The 21731-nt window shown below is 42.7% G+C and overlaps 1 protein-coding gene across 8 annotated transcripts in view; it reads right to left on the bottom strand.

Moving 5' to 3' along the window:
• Positions 1-21731, bottom strand: part of sec16a (SEC16 homolog A, endoplasmic reticulum export factor) — an 82895-nt gene that overhangs the window by 14371 nt on the left and 46793 nt on the right. For 3 of the 8 annotated variants that reach the window (XM_073052308.1, XM_073052311.1, XM_073052315.1), the window contains 11 exons: positions 19726-19807; positions 18065-18182; positions 16498-16609; positions 15379-15484; positions 15101-15241; positions 11584-11697; positions 11248-11458; positions 10049-10300; positions 9114-9214; positions 2918-2968; positions 1546-1725 (listed from right to left, as the gene is read on the bottom strand). In XM_073052308.1, coding sequence (XP_072908409.1) covers positions 1546-1725; positions 2918-2968; positions 9114-9214; positions 10049-10300; positions 11248-11458; positions 11584-11697; positions 15101-15241; positions 15379-15484; positions 16498-16609; positions 18065-18182; positions 19726-19807 — 1468 coding nt within the window. Of the gene's footprint in view, positions 1-1545; positions 2508-2917; positions 2969-9113; positions 9215-10048; positions 10301-11247; positions 11459-11583; positions 11698-15100; positions 15242-15378; positions 15485-16497; positions 16610-18064; positions 18183-19725; positions 19808-21731 lie in introns of those variants that run through there. The other 5 variants (XM_073052309.1, XM_073052313.1, XM_073052316.1 and 2 more) reach the window with 5 other exon arrangements.

Here is a 21731-nt window from a genome sequence, read left to right as displayed (position 1 = left end):
CGCCGCAGGGAACCGTACTCTCTCCGGTCCTGTTCACCCTGTACACATCAGACTTCCAATATAACTCGGAGTCCTGCCATGTGCAGAAGTTCGCTGATGACACGGCCATAGTGGGGTGTGTCAGGAATGGACAGGAGGAGGAGTATAGGAAACTGATACAGGACTTTGTGATATGGTGCAACTCAAACTACCTGCGTCTCAATATCACCAAGACCAAGGAGATGGTGGCGGACTTTAGGAGATCTAGGCCTCATATGGAGCCAGTGATCATTAATGGAGAATGTGTGGAGCAGGTCAAAACCTACAAGTATCTGGGAGTACAGTTAGACGAGAAGCTAGACTGGACTGCCAACACAGATGCCTTGTGCAGGAAGGCACAGAGTCGACTGTACTTCCTTAGAAGGTTGGCGTCATTCAATGTCTGTAGTGAGATGCTGAAGATGTTCTATAGGTCAGTTGTGGAGAGCGCCCTCTTCTTTGTGGTGGCGTGTTGGGGAGGAAGCATTAAGAAGAGGGACGCCTCACGTCTTAATAAGCTGGTAAGGAAGGCGGGCTCTGTCGTGGGCAGAGTACTGGAGAGTTTAACATCGGTAGCTGAGCGAAGGGCGCTGAGTAGGCTACGGTCAATTATGGATAACTCTGAACATCCTCTACATAGCACCATCCAGAGACAGAGAAGCAGTTTCAGCGACAGGTTACTATCGATGCAATGCTCCTCAGACAGGATGAAGAGGTCAATACTCCCCAATGCCATTAGGCTTTACAATTCAACCGCCAGGACTTAAGAACTTTTTGAAAGCTATTGTTAATGCTTTTTGAGATAGTGATTTAGATGCATATCATATTTTTTACTGAGTTGAGTATTGTGTGTAATTAGTTTTGCTACGGCAAGTGTGTGGGACATTGGAAAAAGAGTTGAATTTCCCCATGGGGATGAATAAAGTATCTATCTATCTATCTATTAAATATTGAAAGGTTTAGGCAGAACGGACATGGGAGAGGATGTTTCCAATTGAGAGAGAGGACCAGAGGGCACAGCCTCAGAATAGGAGGACGTTGCTTTAGAACAGAGGTGAGGAAGAATTGCTTATCCAGAAGGGCAGCAAATCTGCAGAATTCACTGCCACAGGTGGCTGTAGATGCCAAGTCATTGGGTATATTTAAAGTGGGCGTTGATAGATTCTTGATTAATTAGGAGAAAAGGCAGAAGATTGAGGCTGAGAGGGAAAATAAATCAGCTATGATCAAATGGCAGAGCAGGCTCAGTGAGACAAATGGTCTAAGCTCCTACGTCTTATGTTAGAATGGAACATTGCAGGCTAAGAATTAAAATGCGAACCTTGTCATTCCATGCACATCCCAGGAAACCCTGGAACAAAATATTGAGGGATAGTCAGGAGGATCTGTGGAGAGTTTCAGAGGGCCAAGGTGGGGAGAACAGAAGCCCTACTGATGTTTGGATGGAGACCAAGGTTGTCAAGATGATAATCGAAAAGGAAAAGTCTGTTAATTTTGGAGAAGCAGGGAAGTCAGTGATCTTTTTACCTTTGCTTTTTTGTTCTCAGGTTGTTCCCGTTTAGGTTCTTTCTGCCCCTCTGGAGCTGTGTTGGCAACAACCTCTGGCTGAGGCGGAAGCATTGGCTGGTTAGACGCTGAGCGATTTCTTTCCCGGCCCATGCTATGGTTAGACGACTCAGAGGTTGTTCGTGAGCGCCTCCCATATGGCTGAAACAAGACAAATGAGCATCAAAGCAGTGTGTGGAACCCAGCTCTTGGCAGACAGAAACCCAGTGACCCAACCTTCCAGACTCAATTGGCAAACCAGGAGGCATCCCAATTTGAATGCAAGGCAAACTGACGCTTCACTGATCTCTCATAACCCACATTCAAATCATGCCCTTGCACTTTACATCAAGATTTTTTTCTTCTACACAGCTGAAAAAAATCTGAAACTGAGAACTATCAGACAGATTCATAGATTTTTGCTGAGGCAAGGAATGGGTATTATAGATGACAAAACCAAGGCTGATAGATTAAACTAAGACAGAGGCTGAATGCTCTCCCAATCCACATCCTTAACAAGAATAAAACAGCAGCTGACTGAGTTGCTTGTTTGGAGGGATATGTCATTTAAAGAGGCAATTTTGGACTATTTTTCAGAAGATTTTGCATTATCGCTTTCCTTCTAGATCTAGAACAGACAACTTGATCTTTCTAAGATTAGGTAAAAACAACTATTGCTGCATCACATGTTTAAGAGGAAGACATATTTTCTCTGATTCAAAAAGTGCATGTAAGCCACTTAAGAAATTAATCATTTGAACAGGAATACCAAACTGAAAAGCAGGCTGGTAGCGTAGTAGCATCCGCACCAGACTTTGAGGCGAATGGTCCCGAGTTTGAATCCAGCTGGCTTCCTGCACGCTTTCCATCCGTGCTGGGTTTATTGATTATTTCCAGAGGAAGTACCTGGGGAATCTTGCACCATTTTGCTGTAATTTAGTCATCTACCCACAGAAAGGGGAGACATAAAAGAAGTCACAGGGAATAGGTCTACATAATTTATTGTGCCACAATTTATTGTGCATCGAAAACATGTCCAGAATAGCTCACTCAGAGGGTTAGCCCGCATCTTCTCCCATTGTAATCGATGTGCAAAATTATTGAGATGTCAAACTGGCCTTGCAATCTGATGTAAGGGCAGAAATTTGCCAATCAGGGAAGAATGATTTCAAGGCTGCAAATATTGAGGAAACAGATGACAGAGAGTGAGAGCACATGAAACAGGAAAGGGTGCACCCACAAGGCAGAGTAAAGAGAGAGGCCAAGGCATAGAACCCCGTCACCAAAGGTGCACCAATCTAAAATGGGAATACAAGCATCAGAATCTTAACACTGAGCATCAGGAGTTGCATACCATGTGCAAAGATGACTGAGATGCTGACCTTGATCTTCTTCCTGGCGCCTGCTTCAGACACAAATGTGCAATGACGTTAACCTCACATTGCTACATGGACACTTACAGGAATTTACCTTTACATTTGTACGCATTCCACACGATGATCAGGAGTGTGACATTATGGGGGGGGGGGGGGGTGGGGCAGGACATTTCCAGTGACATTGTACATTTTGTAATCATATACTTGCTGAGGAGCTTGCATAATAAATACCACTAGATGCAGTACAGGACTGCCTGTAGACTAAATCCCAATGCCTTAGAAGACATGGGGAGGACAGCACATACAGAAACAGATTTGGCCCAAACAGTCCTTATTTTCACAGATCATGGTGTTTATTCATGGATTGCACCACTTCCTGCTGTTCCTCATGTAATTTCAGTATCACCTCTATACCCACCCCCTCACACTTGTCTCTTAATTGCATTTATACTATTTGTTTCTACCAATCCCTGTGATAGTGAATTCCACATTCACACCGCGTGGCCATGGGAATAATAGGTGCACCAGTTGTCATCTTCCAAAATTTTACTTTTTTTTTGGGCAGCGCCCATTGATGAAAAGCAGCAAACGTATCCCCACTTACTTTTCACAAAAAAAGGTGCAAGAGGTGATGGAGAACTACAAATCAGTTATATTAATAAAAGGAAAAATTCTAAATCTATTAATAGACAATAGACAGTAGGTGCAGGAATAAGCCATTCAGCCCTTCTAGCCAGCACCGCCATTCACTGTGATCATGGCTGATCATACACAATCAGTACCCCGTTCCTGCCCTCTTCCCATATCCCTTGACCCCGCTATCTATAAGAGCTCTATCTAACTCTCTCTTGAATGCATCCAGAGACTTGGCCACCACTGCCTTCTGGGGCACAGCATTCCACATATCCACCACTCTCTGGGTGAAAAAGTTTTTCCGCATCTCTGTTATAAATGGCCTACCCCTTATTCTTAAACTGTGGCCTCTAGTTCTGGACTCACCCATCAGCGGGAACATGCTTCCTGCCTCCAGCATGTCCAATCCCTTAATAATCTTATATGTTTCAATCAGATCCCCTCTCATCCTTCTAAATTCCAGTGTATACAAGCCCAGTCGCTCCAATCTTTCAACATATGACAGTCCCGCCATTCCGGGAATTAACCTTGTGAACCTACGCTGCACTCCCTCAATAGCAAGAATGTCCTTCCTCAAATCTGGAGACCAAAACTGCACACAATACTCCAGGTGGGGTCTCACCAGGGCCCTGTACAGCTGCAGAAGGACCTCTTTACTCCTATACTCAATTCCTCTTGTTATAAAGGCCAGCATGCCATCAGCTTTCTTCACTGCCTGCTGTACCTGCATGCTTGCTTTCATTGACTGATGTACAAGAACACCTAGATCTCGTTGTACTTCCCCTTTTCCTAACTTGACTCCATTTAGATAGTAATCTGCCTTCCTGTTCTTGCCACCAAAGTGGATAACCTCATATTTATCCACATTAAACTGCATCTGCCATACATTTGCCCACTCACCCAACCTGTCCAAGTCACCCTGCATTCTCATAACATCCTCCTGACATTTCACACTGCCACCCAGCTTTGTGACATCGGCAAATTTGCTAATGTTACTTTTAATCCCTTCATCTAAATCATTAATGTATATTGTAAACAGCTGCGGTCCCAGCACTGAACCTTGCAGTACCCCACTGGTCACAGCCTGCCATTCCGAAAGGGACCTGTTAATCACTACTCTTTGTTTCCTGCCAGCCAGCCAATTTTCAATCCATGTCAGTACTTTGCCCCCAATACCATGTGCCCTAATTTTGCCCACTAATCTCCTATGTGGGACTTTATCAAAAGCTTTCTGGAAGTCCAGGCACACTACATCCACTGGCTCTCCCTTGTCCATTTTCATAGTTACATCCTCAAAAAACTCCAGAAGATTAGTCAAGCATGATTTTCCCTTCATAAATCCATGCTGACTCAGACTGATCCTTCTACTGCTATCAGTAGAAGGATCTTCTACTGCTATATTAAGTAGTAATCAAACACTTTGAAAATAAGAATAGCACCAGGCAGTGTCTATGAGGCTATCCTAGGCCACAGTGTAACACATGAAATATTCTATTTTTAAAAAGATAGATTATGGTAACAAACTGAATATTTACAGAGGTATGGGATCAGGGACATACTTAATAGTAGTGTATCCTAAACCATCAGCTTAGGTATTTTCTCCCAAGGATCACTGCACATAAAATTATTAAGCAGAACTGTTAACATAATAGTGGGAAAAGGGGAAAGAATGCTCCACCTCATGGGAACATTAATGTACATAGAGCTTGTACATCATAATAGTGGGAGCAGCAGCTCTCCTCAAAGGTACAGCACTCGATCTGTGCCCAAATACTTGTGGCAGGAGAAGATCCCCCTCTGCACAGCAGAGGAGGGCCACATCTCAGCAAGAACCAGAGAAGTTCTTCATAGGTGACAATCTCATGCTATGACCAGCCTCTCTGCAAACCCAAAACATGTTGCAGATCTCAAGTTCAAAGTAAATTTATTATAAAAATATGTATTATGTCACTATATACTACTTTAAGATTCATTTTCTTGTAGGCATTCACAGTAGAACAAAGAAATACAAAAGAAATAAATGAAGAACTATTAAGACTGACAAGCAACCAATGTGCAAAAGACAACAAACTGCAAACATAATAGACAATAGGTGCAGAAGTAGACCATTCGGCCCTTCGAGCCTGCAATGCCATTTTGAGATCATGGGTGATCATCTACTATCAATACCCGGTTCCTGCCTTGTCCCCATATCCCTTGATTCCCCTATCCATAAGATACCTATCTAGCTCCTTCCCAAGCATCCAGAGAATTGGCCTTCAATACCTTCCGAGGCAGTGCATTCCAGACCCCCACAACTCTCTGGGAGAAGTTGTTTTTCCTTAACTCTGTCCTAAATGACCTACCCCTTATTCTCAAACCATGCCCTCTGGTACTGGACTCTCCCAGCATCTGGAACATATTTCCTGCCTCTATCTTGTCCAATCCCTTAATAATCTTATATGTTTCAATCAGATCCCCTCTCAATCTCCTTAATTCCAGCGTGTACAAGCCCAGTCTCTCTAACCTCTCTGCGTAAGACAGTCCAGACATCCCAAGAATTAACCTCGTGAATCTACGCTGCACTTCCTCTACAGCCAGGATGTCCTTCCTTAACCCTGGAGACCAAAACTGTACACAATACTCCAGGTGTGGTCTCACCAGGGCTCTGTAAAAATGCAAGAGGATTTCCTTGCTTTTGTACTCAATTCCCTTTAATAAAGGCCAACATTCCATTAGCCTTCTTCACTGCCTGCTGCACTTGCTCATTCACCTTCAGTGACTGATGAACAAGGACTCCTAGATCTCTTTGTATTTCTCCCTTACCTAACTCTACACCGTGCAGATAATAATCTGCCTTCCTGTTCTTACTCCCAAAGTGGATAACCTCACACTTATTCACATTAAACGTCATCTGCCAAGTATCTGCCCACTCACCCAGCCTATCCAAGTCACCCTGAATTCTCCTAACATCCTCATCACATGTCACACTGCCACCCAGCTTAGTATCATCAGCAAATTTACTGATGTTATTCTCAATGCCTTCATCTAAATCGTTGACGTAAATTGTAAACAGCTGTGGTCCCAATACCGAGCCCTGTGGCACCCCACTAGTCACCACCTGCCATTCCGAGAAACACCCATTCACCGCTACCCTTTGCTTTCTATCTGCCAACCAATTTTCTATCCATGTCAATGTCTTCCCCCCGATGCCCTGAGCTTTGATTTTACCCACCAATCTCCTATGTGGGACCTTATCAAATGCCTTCTGAAAATCAAGGTACACTACATCCACTGGATCTCCCTGTTTAACTTCCTGGTTACATCCTCGAAAAACTCCAACAGATTAGTCAAGCATGATTTACCCTTGGTAAATCCATGCTGGCTCGGCCCAATCCTATCACTGCTATCTAGATATGCCACTATTTCATCCTTAATAATGGACTCTAGCATCTTCCCCACCACCGATGTCAGGCTGACAGGTTGATAGTTCTCTGTTTTCTCCCTCCCTCCTTTCTTTCTTAAAAAGTGGGATAACATTAGCCATTCTCCAATCCTCAGGAACTGATCCTGAATCTAAGGAACATTGGAAAATGATTACCAATGCATCCGCAATTTCCAGGGCCACCTCCTTTAGTACCCTAGGATGCAGACCATCTGGACCTGGAGATTTGTCAGCCTTCAGTCCCATCAGTCTTCTCATCACCGTTTCCTTCCTAATGTCAATCTGTTTCATTTCCTCTGTTACCCTATGTCCTTGGCCCATCCATACATCTGGGAGATTGCTTGTGTCTTCCTTAGTGAAAACAGATCTAAAGTACTCATTAAATTCTTCTGCCATTTCTCTGTTTCCCATAACAATTTCACCCAATTCATTCTTCAAGGGCCCAACATTGTTCTTAACTATCTTCTTTCTCTTCACATACCTAAAAAAGCTTTTGCTATCTTCCTTTATATTCCTGGCTAGCTTGCGTTCGTACCTCATTTTTTCTCCCCGTATTGCCTTTTTAGTTAAGTTCTGTTGTTCCTTAAAAACTTCCCAATCATCTGTCCTCCTACTCACCTTAGCTCTGTCATACTTCCTTTTTTTTAATGCTATGCAATCTCTGACTTCCTTTGTCAACCACTGTGGCCCTTTCCCCCCTTTGAATCCTTCCTTCTCTGGGGGATGAACTGATTTTGCACCTTGTGCATTATTCCCAAGAATACCTGCCATTGCTGTTCCACTGTCTTTTCTGCTAGGCTATCCGTCCAGTCAACTTTGGCCAGCTCCTCCCTCATGGCTCCATAGTTTCCCATTCAGCTGCAACACTGACAGCTCCGAGCTGCCTTTATCCTTCTCAAATTGCAGATAAAAACATCATATTATGATCACTACCTCCTAATGGCTCCTTTACTGCAAGATCGCTTATCAAATCCTGTTCATTACATAACACTAAATCCAGAATAGTCTTGTCCTTGGTCGGCTCTCGTACAAGCTGTTCCAAGAATGCATCCCGTAGGCACTCTACAAACTCCCTATCCTGTGGTCCAGCACCAACCTGATTCTCCCAGTTCACCTGCATGTTGAAATCCCCCATAACTACTGCGACATTACCTTTGTCACATGCCAATGTTAACTCCCTATTCAACTTGCACCCAATATCCATGCTACTGTTTGGTGGCCTGTAGACAACACCCATTTGGGTCCTTTTGCCCTTACTGTTCCTCAGTTCTATCCACACAGACTCTACTTCTCCTGATCCTATGTCCCCCCTTGCAAAGGACTGAATCTCATTCCTCACCAACAGGGCCACCCCACCCCCTCTGCCCACATTTCTGTCCCTACGATAGCACGTATACCCTTGTACATTCATTTCCCAGGTCTGATCTCCCTGCAGCCATGTCTCCGTTATCCCAACAACATCATAGTTACCCATTCGCACCTGGGCTTCAAGCTCATCTGCCTTATTTCTGACACTTTGTGCATTCAGATATAGAATTTTTAGCTCATTTCTCCTCTCTCTGTTTGAATCGCTGCCTATTGTGCTTAACCCAGCTCCCTGAACTCCCATCGGGCTATATGCCCCTAGAATTTTGTTGTCCTTCCTAAATTTACTTATTCTTTCAACACATTTAACTCGATGTTCCGTCAGACCATCCCTCTGTACATGTGTCCTCCTTATCACTTGTTCCGCCTCACCTTTCTCTACTACACACTTAATATTCCGGAACCGTGTAGTCCCCACCTGTCCTTTATTCTTCCAAGAAACACAAATAATAATAAACAAATAAATAATGAGAATATGAGTTGTAGAGTCACTGAAAGGGAGTCCACTGTGTTCAGTGATCAGGTCAGTGTTGAGGTGAGTGAAGTTATCCATGCTGGTTCAGGAGTTTTGTGGTTGAAGAATAACACCAGGACTAGATCAAATCATGAGGTCTTCCATGTGGAGAATGGGGCGAATTTAACAAACTTCATACCTGCATCAGCTAAAATACTGGAATAAGACCAAGGCAGTGTAATTGCTCACTAAATTTTAAATTGATGATCATTTGGATATTGGAATTTAGCTGCCTTACCATTTTGGCCATTTGATCATAGAAGTCCAGCTGCCCAGATTCCCCAAAGCTGTGTCTTTTCGGCAATGACTGGTGATTTATGGAACTGGATTCTGGAGGAGCTGAGAAAGAGATGAAGATTACTGCATAAGAATTGGCAAGTTTTACCTTACCACCATTTTTTTCTCTCTGATATCTATAGAAACCCAGCACCTTTCACTCTCTTGCATGATCCTGGATCTCTGCTGGAACAATCTCAGGAGTCCACAATTAATCCTAAATTGAAAAGATTAGTTCTTAGTGGCCTGCTTAATATCCATTACCAATCAGACTTTGTGTTTCAAATTTGGTCATGAGATGTAGATAATAGCATTTACTGTCAGTCCCTAAACTGCTGCTGGCAATCACACCACAGTGATAGGTGGGAAAACAAGAAGCAAGGGTAGGAGATTTGTTTCTCTAAAGACATTAGAGAATCAAATACTTTTCTTTCTTTTCCACTTCTCATTAGTGAGAGCAACTTTAAAAAAAAATCCAGATTAATTATATCTAAGTTGCTCCAGTTGCCAAGGTGAGACTCAAACTCGTTGCTTGTTCATGGTCCAGAAACATAACATTCAGATAATCAGTATCAGTGTTTTTTGTGGGACTTTGCCCCAAACAAATTGGATTATATGCGTCACTGGATTAGTACAACTATGTTTAAGAATTTAGAATGATGATTTAGATCAGAGGTTGTGGAAATTGCTACATGTATCTGAATACCGGCAGAGAAACGTTAACAGAGTTTCTTGGATTTTGTTAAAATGTTCTATCACCTGCTCCAATGCCAGTACACCAGACATTAAGTGTCACACACAAAATGCTGGTGGAACACAGCAGGCCAGGCAGCATCTATAGGAAGAAGCACTGTCGACGTTTCGGGCCGAGACTGAATGTTGCCACTTTGCACTAACCTGCATTGTCAATTCCCTGTTGTTCCTGCACAGTTGGCAGAGTCTCTACTGGCGGCCCTGTTGGAGATCCAGGCAGCCCCAGAGGGAAGGGGCCTTTAGTGAGATCACAAGGTTGCCTGAAAGCAGAGTTGGGCGACTGACCTGGAAAACCAGGTGAAGTATGAGTTGGTGAATAGAGGGGAATAGGGCCATCAGTCACAGTCTGCGAAGGTGGGGCTGCCATCATCCTCCCATCCAGTACAGAATGAGGAGCTGCAAGAAAGTCAAAGCAAATAAAACACACAAACTGGCAAAGACCATTCAGCTTGCAGGATGTAACAAGGTAATGTGAGCACAACGTCCTAGTTTTATGGCCAATATGAATCTCAAACTCATTTACTGTCTTGGTTCTACAAACCTTAAGCTTTGCTGAACAAACATCGATCAATCTCATTTGAGTTATTCAAACAACCACAAGCTAAAACAGCTTTGTGAGAGTCTATTCTCAGGGATTCTAATCTACAATATCACAACTGAAGAACATCTCTATTTTGAAGCTGATGATCAAATGGAATTTCAACAAAATACAAATACTTCGAAACAAAGCAATCCAAATATATTTAAATAATTAGTATAATGAAAAAAATATATAAAAGCATATTTATTTTAAAGCAAATTATAAGCATATATTAAAAACAAAGTATATATAATTATAAAATAAAAGCAAAATACAGCAGTCCAGACTGTATCTATGGAGAGAGAAAGTGTGAATGCCTCAGGTCCATGACCTTAATTCAAAAGAGTAGCTCCAACAGAAAGTCACCAATTTAACACATTAACCACCTCTCTCCTTCCATAGATGCTTCCTGACCTGTCAATTATTTCTAATATATTTTCCTTGGTTTTGAGCATCTGTTTCATGCTTTGAGCCATACATTTAAAGATTGAATAACAGTAATAACCCCAAGAGATTTTTTTAAAAACTGTGGGTGATGAACACATGCAAACCATCGCATTTGTAGTATAATATCATAAAAGCATTTAAATGTGATGCCAGAAAGACAGGAATAGGACGGGTGAAAGTGTAAATTGAGTGAAGTTGGCAGCAACTTCTTTTGAGCTTGAATGTTGACATTTCATTGCAAAGGGTTTAATGTGGCTAAGGTTGCTGAAGGCGAAGGGCAAGAAAACATGACCAGTGCTTTATAGTTGTTGGATACCTGGGGGCATGAGCTGAACACTCGACACTTCTGATGATCCCATATCCGGCGCTAAAGTCGTCATCAGTGGATTGTCCATTCCCATGATCTCCTCCTGGGGGCCTGCAGGAAGCTCTTCAGCATGGTTCACCTGGTCATATTCCGAACTGGGGGTGCTAGAGCAGAACGGCTGGGGAGTGGCTCTACCCGACCCACAAATAAAGCCACCATCCTAGAGAACAAATAAAGAGATGCAGATTAGGTAACTGGGTAGTTCAAGGAGAGAAGGAACCTGGGGCTGTACATGGAATGGAAGAATGATGACAAGCTACCAGAGGTGCATAAAGATAACCTCACCTTCGTCTGGATTTCCATCTGACGGAGCTGCTGAATCCAATCTGGCTCCATGTGCAACTCATGCTCTGATCGTTCCTTTGACTGAGGGTCAGAGAATCGCAGCTGGGAGGAAATCTGACAGAGCACAGAGAGGACAAGTGGTAATGAGGGGAAAGGAGGCAGAGAGAATAAACATCATGTAACCACCATTTAAACCCAGTCCTGGTATACATCTGCTTTTGGTTTTCAGGGGCCAAGATTGTAGCTACTAACCAAACTATCGCTTATTATTTCATTCAACTGGGTTGGAGAATGTCAAGTTCAATCCTGTGTTCACACTGTAAAAGAAAAACTAGTTTCTTACTAAATGGACATGAAACCACAGCACAAAGAGGCCCTTGAAAAGGAGGCTCATGCCAGCTACTTGTGGATATTTAAATACATCTACACTGTTCTTTTCAAAAAGACCTGCACAGCTCTCCTGCTTAAGTATTAACTAATTAAGTATTAAGATTCCAACCCCAGAAGAGACTGTCAAGGCCATAGAGCAGCTGGAAAGTGACAAGGCAGCAGGAGCTGATGGAATCCCACCATGGATTCGGAAACATGGGGGCCCAGGGTTAACATACCAAACTCCATGAGTTCTTTGTCTGCTGCTGGGAACAAGGCAAACTACCACGGGACCTCGCCCCGTATAAGAACAAGGGGGAAAAGTCCGACTGCTCCAACTATCGGGGGATAACTCTGCTCTCCATCGCAGGAAAAATCTTCGCAAGAGTACTCCTGAACAGATTGGGAAGAACACCTCCCAGAGAGCCAGTGTAGCTTCAGAGCAAACAGAAGCATCACCGACATGGTATTTGTCCTCAGACAGCTCCAAGAGAAACGTAGGGAACAGAACAAGGGACTGTACGTGACGTTTGTCGACCTCACCAAAGCGTTCGACACCGTGAGCAGGGAAGGTCTGTAGCAAATCATGAAACGACTGGGATGCCCCCCAGTGTTCCTCAGCATGGTCATCCAGCTACATGAAGATCAGCGTGGCTAAGTCAGACACAACAATGACCTCCAGAGTCTTTCCCAATAGGCAACAGTGTAAAGCAAGGCTGCGTCCTCGCACTGACTCACTTCACCATCTTCTTCAGCACGATGCCCGAAAGAGCCACAGAAGACCTTGATGACGAGGACAATGTCTAAATCCGATATCTCACCGATGACAGCCTGTTCAGTCTGAGGCAACTACAGTCCCACACTAAGACATTGGAGCAACTCATCTGAGAGCTACTCTTCGCTGACAATGTTGCCCACACAGAGACAGCCCTGCAGTCTATAACACCCTGCTTTGCAGAGACTGCCGAGCTCTTCAGACTGGAAATCAGCTTGAAGAAAACAGAAGTTCTCCATCAGCCCGCACCTCAGGAAGATTACCACCCTCCCCACATCACCATCGGCAAGGCAGAGCTGAAGACAGTCCACCAGTTCCGCTACCTGGGGTGCACCATCTCGTCAGATGCCAAGATCGACAACAGACTGGCAAAGGCAAACAGCGCATTCGGCAGGCTGTACAAAAGAGTCTGGAACACAAAGATCAGTGTGTACAGAGCCGTTGTACTGACTACCCTCCTGTACGGCTCCCGAGTCGTGGGTCACCTACCGTCACCACCTACGACTCCTTGAGTGTTTTCACCAGCACTGCCTCCGCACCAACCTTAACATCCACTGGAGTGACTTTGCCACCAACACTGAAGTCCTCGATCAGGCAGAGGTCACTAGCATCGAGGCCATGCTGTTGAAGATGCAGCTGCGCTGGGCAAGACACGTCTCCAGGATGGAGTATCATTGCCTACCCAAGATTGTGCTGTATGGCGAACTCTCCACTGGCCACCGTAACGAGGGGGCACTGAAGAAGAGGTACAAAGACTCTCTGAAGAAATCCCTTGGTGCCTGTCACACTGACCATCGCCAATGGTCTACTCTAGCCTCCAATCACAAGGGCTGGCAATACACCATTCATCAATCTGTCTCCTCCTTGGAGAACACACGCAGGGCTGGCCTTGAGGACAAAAGGAGAAGGAGGAAATACCGTGACACAGCAGCACCAAATCCAGAACAGATTTTCCATTGCAGCCTCTGCAGCCGGGTCTGCCTGTCCTGTATTGGCCTCGTCAGCCACCAGCGAGCCTGCAGCAGACATGGGCAACCTCCTTCCTAAATCTTTGTTCATGAAGCCAAGTCATGAATTCCCTTGTGAAAATTACCACAAAATCTTGTTTAACCACACTTCCAGTTAATTAATAACTACAAAAACCACTTTTTAAATCTGTGCCTGTAGCAAACCATTATGCCTCCTCAATTTTCATTTAACTGAGGTTTTCAAAAATTAAAATACTTTGAAAGATAATTGGGTGGAAACAAATTACTTTCACTTAGCTTCCTGTGCTTAAGAACGTGTCTAGTTACTCTAGTCCTTGTGTGCACGTCTTCCTTCATCCTGGTACCTTTTCCTCATCTATTCCAGGTAACGGACATCCTAAAATAAGCCACCCAACTCTAAAAATCAACCACATATTTAAGATTTTCCCTTTGATGCCAAGCCACAAGTTACAGGATACAGCTTCGCAATTTGCCACAATAGGATGTGAATTCATAACATCTTGATTGCTTGGTGACACAGTGTTTTCTAGAGCAACAAACAATCTGCTAGAGGAACACAGCTGATCATAGAGCATCTGTGGGAGTAAAGGAATCGTCAACACTTCATGTCAAAAATTTTATGCAGTTCCGATGCAGGGCTTTGACTTAAAATGTTGACAACTCTTTTCCTCCTGCATATGTTGTTAAACATGCTGAGTTTCCCCAGCTGTTTATTCCTCTTGTTTGCTTGGTTGTCTAGGCTGGGAAGCACAACATCATACCGTCTTTGCAGCAGATATGATTCAAATCAACTTGCCATTAACTTTCCTTTAGCACACCATCCTGCACCACAACGAAGAGTGAGTATTTCAGATTGGACCACATTACCAGTTTGACATCACAATCATAATGATATCACTCCCAGCTCCTACAACACCTTTGCCATAAGATTGAATGAGACCCTTCACTGTCCAAGGGGAGGCACACTGGTTGTGCTATTAGAGCCACTGACTCAGTACCTGACCTTGGGTGTTGCCTGAAAGCATTCTCACTTAACCCACATACTTATTAATGCTTATAATTACATTGTGATTGTGCATCAGTAGAAAATGTCATTCAGGTCAACATACTCTTGAGGTTGCTCATCCTCTACACAAGCCATTCCCAGCCTTCTGCATCGCACCTCATCAGCATAATCTAACATTCCTTTCTACACATTCACACATTTTCTCCTTAGATGCACCCATACTATTTGCCTCACATACATTTACACTTATTAGTAGCAAAGTTCCACTTTCAAGTTTCTTATTGTATATGCCTTACATTTAAGGTCTAACAGCTTTGAGAGCTTTTTCTTAAAAAAAAAGAAAAAGATATGCCTAAGTTATATAGTCAGTCATTGTACCTGAATGAGCTGTCTCAATAACACTGGTGAATAATACGCTGGATTCCTGAGAATAGTCCTCGCGATAACTTCACAGTAGTGAAAGGCTTGTGCTGCCAAGCCCACTTCAGCCAGTCGACAGGCATAAATAAACTTAAACACCTAAGGAGTTTAAATAAAGTTTGCATTACCAAAGTGACAAATTCAAATACAACGAACTGTAGGCTTCAAACAGCTAAGAGCTTTGGATATGGTTAGGGAGGAGAAAGTTAAGCACAACATTTGAGTTTCACTCATACCTGAAAGTTGGGAAGGAAACAAGTTTGGCTGCCCAAAGCTTGTGCGTACTCATATGCTTCTGTACGCTGGATGGCTTCATTTGAAGCAAATTTCAGGAATGGCCAACTGAAAATAAAAACAATTTCAGAACAAAGCAGCTTTTTAATAATAATTCCTCAGTTACTTTGTTGCTGGATGTATGGTTGGGAGTTTTAAGGGAGTTCAAATTATACAAAAAGCAAAGTGAGAGTTATGCCCACCCTTGTTAGGACCAGTTAACATCTCTCACAAAAGCATGCGCAAAAGTCCAGGTCAACACTCCTGAAGTTGTACAGAGAGGAGCATCTTGCACTGGTGCTGCAGCTGCTCTGGAGGAGGAAAAGTCGCATCTTTTGTGTGAGAAATTAAACTGACGCCCAGTCCGATGGAAAAGCCTGGGACTTTTTAATGCTTTCACCAAATTTCAATCAGCACCTGCGATTATTAAATTACTGCCACTTTTGTATTAAGTAATTTGGCTGCTACATACCCCAACTTAATTAGTGAGTGCATTTCAAAAAGTGCTTCATTGGATACCTGCAGAAGAGGAACCACATGAATACTTGAGGTTCATCTGCAATGAACTACCAACTAAAATGGATACAGCTCACTGAGCTTATTGTATTAAATATTTATTCCTTTGAAGAGCTAAATATGCTAGAAATAAAGCTTGTGGTCCAGTGATTCCACAGTCAGGTCAAAGAGCAGAGCAATGTGTGAAAGCTGGGATCATATCCAGGGTAGACGATCAATAGTAAAACAAAGCCTAGCCAAATCACAATGGTAGATGAAGGAAGTGCTCTCTCTCTTCAGAATGTTTCCATTGTCAACATGATAAAGCTGTTCTCAGTATTAGATATCTTACACTTGTGCCAAAAATACCCAGATTCTTTACTACTTTGCTTCACAGTCACAGCTCATATTTGGCACATTTTGAAGCATTCTCTTCTTTGTTTTTGCAGTACAACTTGCTATGCACAAATTGGTTAACACGTTTGCATGAGGGTCCCCAATGCAAAAACAGTTAGGATTTAAATTTTTTTTAATTAATGAGTTCCTTTTTACCTGGTTAACAAATACACGTCGTTACATTAGCTCACCTGTGATTTGAACCAATCAGAACGAGTTTTGTGGTTTTTCTGGTGTATACTCCAAATCCAACCTGTGCCATTAAGTAACAGAAATGGGAAGCATCTAATAGTCCCTTAACAGCTGTAAAAAGAATGCAGAATCCTTTTATTGATATTTTCATACCTTCATTCAGCCCCTTACACCTGATTTTCCATTTCATGGGAACTTAGCCAACTTGCAACTTCACTGTTTTTAGTCACATTAGTTCTGCAATCCTGAACACCCATACTCAAAAAAATTCCCTTGAAATCTACAATTACCATTCCCAGCTACTTCAGCTACGTTGAGGGAGGATTACAGATTTCTGCTACACTTTGTAGGAAGTAGCATTCCCCAACAATCCTCCATAATAACGTGGGTCTAATTTTGTTATACAACCTTGCTGATTGCAAACCCCTAAAGAGCAACTGATCAGTGATCAAACTTATTCAATGGCAGAAACTGTTCAAAAAGAAAACTACCGTAGATTCCGGATTTTAAGCCACTACTTTTTTCCCACATTTTGAACAGCTTTGAACTCTGCGGCCTTTAAAACAGAGCGGCTAATGTATTATTTTTTTTCATGCCGCCGAAAACATTTTGCCTCGTAACAGTAGACCAATAAAATTGATGAGTAGTTCACAGAGGTCCAATGAAATTGTACGATAAATCAAGCGCACTTTCAATTAAATTATTGTAAGTCAGTCATTTGTACTCACCCTCATCAACATGGAAAACACTCGAAGAAAAGCATTGTGCTGCCTTTATGGCAGTTATTTAGTTTATAATATTTTCGCTTAGTAATTCATTTTCTAGTTAAAGTTAGAAGAGTTTTAACTATATTTGTTTTCTGTACTACATCGCGGGATGCTATGATGTCACACCCGGTTTCGCCGCGTCTTGTGGGATACCGGTTTGCGATAAACGGGAAGGAGGGGGCATTAGACCCGAGCGAAACGCTGCTTTTAAATGCCGTTTGCGATAAACGGGACGGCGGGGGGGGAGCGGCGGAGCGAAAACGCTGCTTTTAAGTTAAAGGCAATCAATAACTTTTCCTGGTAGGCTGCAGTATATATATTTTTTACCAGTCGTTAGGAGATATTGGAATGTTGTTCAGTAAAGAAGTATACGCAACGTATATTTAAAAGTAGCCGCGTTACGGGCACGGTTCGAAAAAAAGCATTTGCAATATGTATTTGTTTTTGTTACCATATGGATTTAATTAAAAGTTAAAAAATCCTCACGTGTAATATCTTTCTGTGTAAATATCTCATATTACAACGTGGGACACCTGCGGCCGAAAATCCGGTGCGGCCTAAAATCCGGTGCGGCCTTTACAAGTAAAAAATTGATTTTATTTCTAAAATTAGAGCCAGCGGCTTTTAATCAGGTGCGCTCTGTAGTCCGGAATCTACGGTACCAAAAGTAGAGGAAAAATAACACTTTTTAAAAAAAAAAAAAGAAAAGTCAGCAATTAAACAAAAGGCTCCCAGGAAAAGGGGGGAAATGGAAGAATAAACATCACAACTTTCAGAAATTTATGGAATTGGAACGTACCAAGGGTGTCTCCCATGGTAGTGATGGTTCTCCTGTCCAAGTCTGGCCCATTGGAAAGGTTGGACAGCACCATGGCAAGGTGGGGTCGCCAATCTCCCCACTTTTCATCGCCACAGCACTGAAATGTGAAAATAAGCACAGTCAGGCAAGTTACAGGCTAGAAGTTCCTTACAATTATGAGATAATCTGGTTTAATACCAAGTCTCTGAACAGGCACACAATGGTACAGCAAATCAGAAACCAAGACAAGAGGAGAGAATGGAGAACAAAGGAGAATGTGATGTTTTATCAGAGGTGCCTTCAGTTTAGTACTATTCTTTGCTAAAAGCTATGGGTTTTCGTAGTACTATTTCATTTAAAGCAGTCCAGGGTATGTCCTATTGAACTTGAATGTGCCAATGGTCAACTTGATCACCAGAAGCATCACCTGCAAGGCTAATCTTCCCCTTCTCACTTTTAGATGCCTTACTTTCTATGAGGTGAAACCTAACAGAATGAATGGCAGTGATGCTTCACTTTTCAATGAGCTCAACACCTTTTATGCACGTGGTCTTAACTGAGGGGTCAGTAGTGGAGGGACGAGCAGCTTCAATTCCTGCACGTCAACATTTCAGAGGATCTCTCCTGGACACAATGTATTGGTGCAAACAGTTTGAGGAGATTTGGACCATCACCGAAGACATACAAATTTCTATAAATGTTAAGTATTCTGACTGGTTGCATCTCTGCCGGGGGCCTCCAATGCACTGGATCGCAAGAGGCCGCAGAGGGTTGTAGATTCAGCCAGCAGCACAGACATAACACTCCCCATCATCAAAACCATCTTCAAAACGTGGTGTCTCAGGAAGGCAGCATCCATTATTAAAGATCCTCACCATGTGGAGGATGACCCATGTTCATTATTACCATCAAGGAGGAGGCACACTCCTGAAGACCCACACTCAACAATTTAGAAGTTTCTTCTCCCTATCAGATTTCTGAAAGATCTATGTACATGATCTCATTCCTTTTTTTTTGCATTATTTTATAACTTACAGTAATTCTATGCCTTTGTATTGCAGTGTTGCTACAAAACAACAAATTTCACATCATGTAAGACAGTGATAATAAATCTGGTTCACTCCTCCCTGATACACATGCATTTTGCAGCAGGGCTATCTTTACGGTAATATTTCTAGTTTTGTTATTAAAAGAATCCAGAGAATCCGAAGCCCACTGCTGGAAACAAGCATGTGCTGCTGCAACGTTTTGTAATAAATTCATGAAGAATTTGAGGACTAGAAGGTTTTCGAGCAGTTGGGTTTTTTGAAAGCCTTAATAGGCTTCCAATTGTATTAATTCAGAATAAAATGAGTTTTCTTCCAAAAAGAGCAATTACGGAAGTGCTTAAAGGACAGGAAGCTGCTGTCCTAAATGTCTACATTATTTATATAGGACTGCCTGGTCTGAGCCTATATAGGACGTCAGCCCCACATCAAATTGGCCAATTCCAAAGTGATTCAGAAAGACAACTGTATCAGTCCATGAAGGACTACACTGAAGAATGATTAATGGAGGAAAAGTTAGGATACAAGACAGCCAACTTTCTTCAAAGAAAACTACCCAGGATGTTCTCTGAGTCAGTCTACAAGATCAGGATCATAAGTATAAATTGGACTCACCGTTGCTGCGGCTGGCATGCGCCCAGACATCAACTGGTACACTGTCTGCAGAGGATCATTAATGGGCAGGCTGTTAGCAAACCTACAAAGAATAGAACTCAAATTATTAGACGCATATATTAAAGATAAAGATTAACTTTATTTATCACATGTATGTGAAAATATCAAAATAAACACCGAAATGTGCCATTTGCGTCAATGACCAACACATTCCGAGGATATGCTGGGAGCAGCACGCAAGTGTCATCGTGTTCTGGCGTTAATACAGCATGCGTACAAGTTAGTAACCCTCACCCACACGACTTTGGAATGTGGGAGGAAACTTTCACGGTCACGGTGAGAACGTATAAATTCCTTACAGACAACGATGTGAACTGGCGGTATAAAGCATTACACTGCCCGAAACACTATTGTGCCACCCTGTACCAAGGAGTTAACAACAGCAAAATATTATTAACTCTGCCATGGACAGTCCCAAGCCCTGTTGCAAAAAGAGTAAGATTTGACATAGGGCTAGCAACCCCATCCCTTTAAAAAAAAGCTTTACAGAAATGTCAACAGAAGCTCCACAGACTTCTTCCCTGGGAGAGGAAGGATACACCAAGCAGATGAGCTACAACTGGGAAAACTTGAAAGACTGGCCCAGGACAGAGGATTTTAGCAAACTGCATTTGACAGCCCATGTCCCAGTAGGTGTGATGGGCTTAAGAAGATGATAATGGAAGGGCAAGGGCAGTCTGTAATCTCTGTACAATTAACTTGCAGCTTCCTCTTTTCTCCTGAAGGCGAGGGCAGCAGTCAGCAATCTTTCCCTTCATCCCTAGTGTTTAAAAGGGAACTACACTATAATATCTTGTGAACACAGAACCCCAATTTCCCTATTCTGATGAAAATAATTACAATGCAGAAAACAGGATGCCCCTTTGTTTGTAAAGTGGTTAAGACGTAGACTGTCTTCAGTCAAAAAAAAGACTTCAGCCCAGATACACTGTGTCAATACGCTATTCATTTTCAGGAGCTGCCACTGAGTTGGCCTACTTCTCCAAGAGATCTGGAGAAGACTCTAAAGCATAACACTAGATTGATTCCACCTTTTCACTGGAAAATACTGGTCATACCATACAATAGCAACAGTTAAGTGGCATTTAGACAAGCATGTGAACAGGCAGAGAACGGAGAGATACAGAATCTAGGAGAAGTGGAATTATTATCGTGACCAGCAGAGGCACAATGGTCTGAAACGTCTGTTCCTGTGCTGTACAGTCATGTGTGTTACGTTTTATAATGCCCTGGAATTACTGGACCAGGCAAAGTCTACTCAGACATTGTGTGACGTTTACTAAGCACTGCATAGCATGCACACTCTGTGGGCACGTTATTAGGTACCTAATGTACTTAGGTGGCCACTAAGTGTATGTTTATGGTCTTGTGCTGCTGGAGCCCATCCACTTCAAGGTTAGATGAGCTGTACTTTCAGAGACGCTCTTCTGCACACCACTGTTGTAATGCATGGTTTTTTGAGTTATTGTCGCCTTCCTGTCAGCTTGAACCAGTCTGACCATTCTCCTCTGACCTCTCTCATGAAAAAGGCATTTTCATCCACAAAACTGCTGCTCACTGAAGTTTTATTTTTGTTTTGCACACCATTCTCTGTAAAACCTAGAGACTGTTACATGTGAAAATCCTAGCAGATCAGCAGCTTGAGATACTCAAACCACCCCATCTAGCACCACATTTCACAAAGTCACTTAGATCACATTTCTTTCCCATTCTAATGCTTAGTCTGAACAACAAATAAACCTCTTGACTATGCCTGCATGCTTTTATGCATTGAATTGCATTACAGAACAGATTTAATAAAGCGGCCAATGAATATACACACGAGGAAATCTGCAGATGCTGGAAATTCAAACAACACACACAAAATGCTGGTGGAACACAGCAGGCCAGGCAGCATCTATAAGGAGAAGCACTGTCAATGTTTCGGGCCAAGACCCTTCGTCAGA

The sequence above is a fragment of the Hemitrygon akajei genome, chromosome 7 (genome assembly GCF_048418815.1).
Source record: "Hemitrygon akajei chromosome 7, sHemAka1.3, whole genome shotgun sequence".
Lineage (NCBI taxonomy): Eukaryota > Metazoa > Chordata > Chondrichthyes > Myliobatiformes > Dasyatidae > Hemitrygon > Hemitrygon akajei.
The sequence above is the reverse complement of the archived record's forward strand: the minus strand, read 5'-3'. Positions and strand labels throughout refer to the sequence as shown.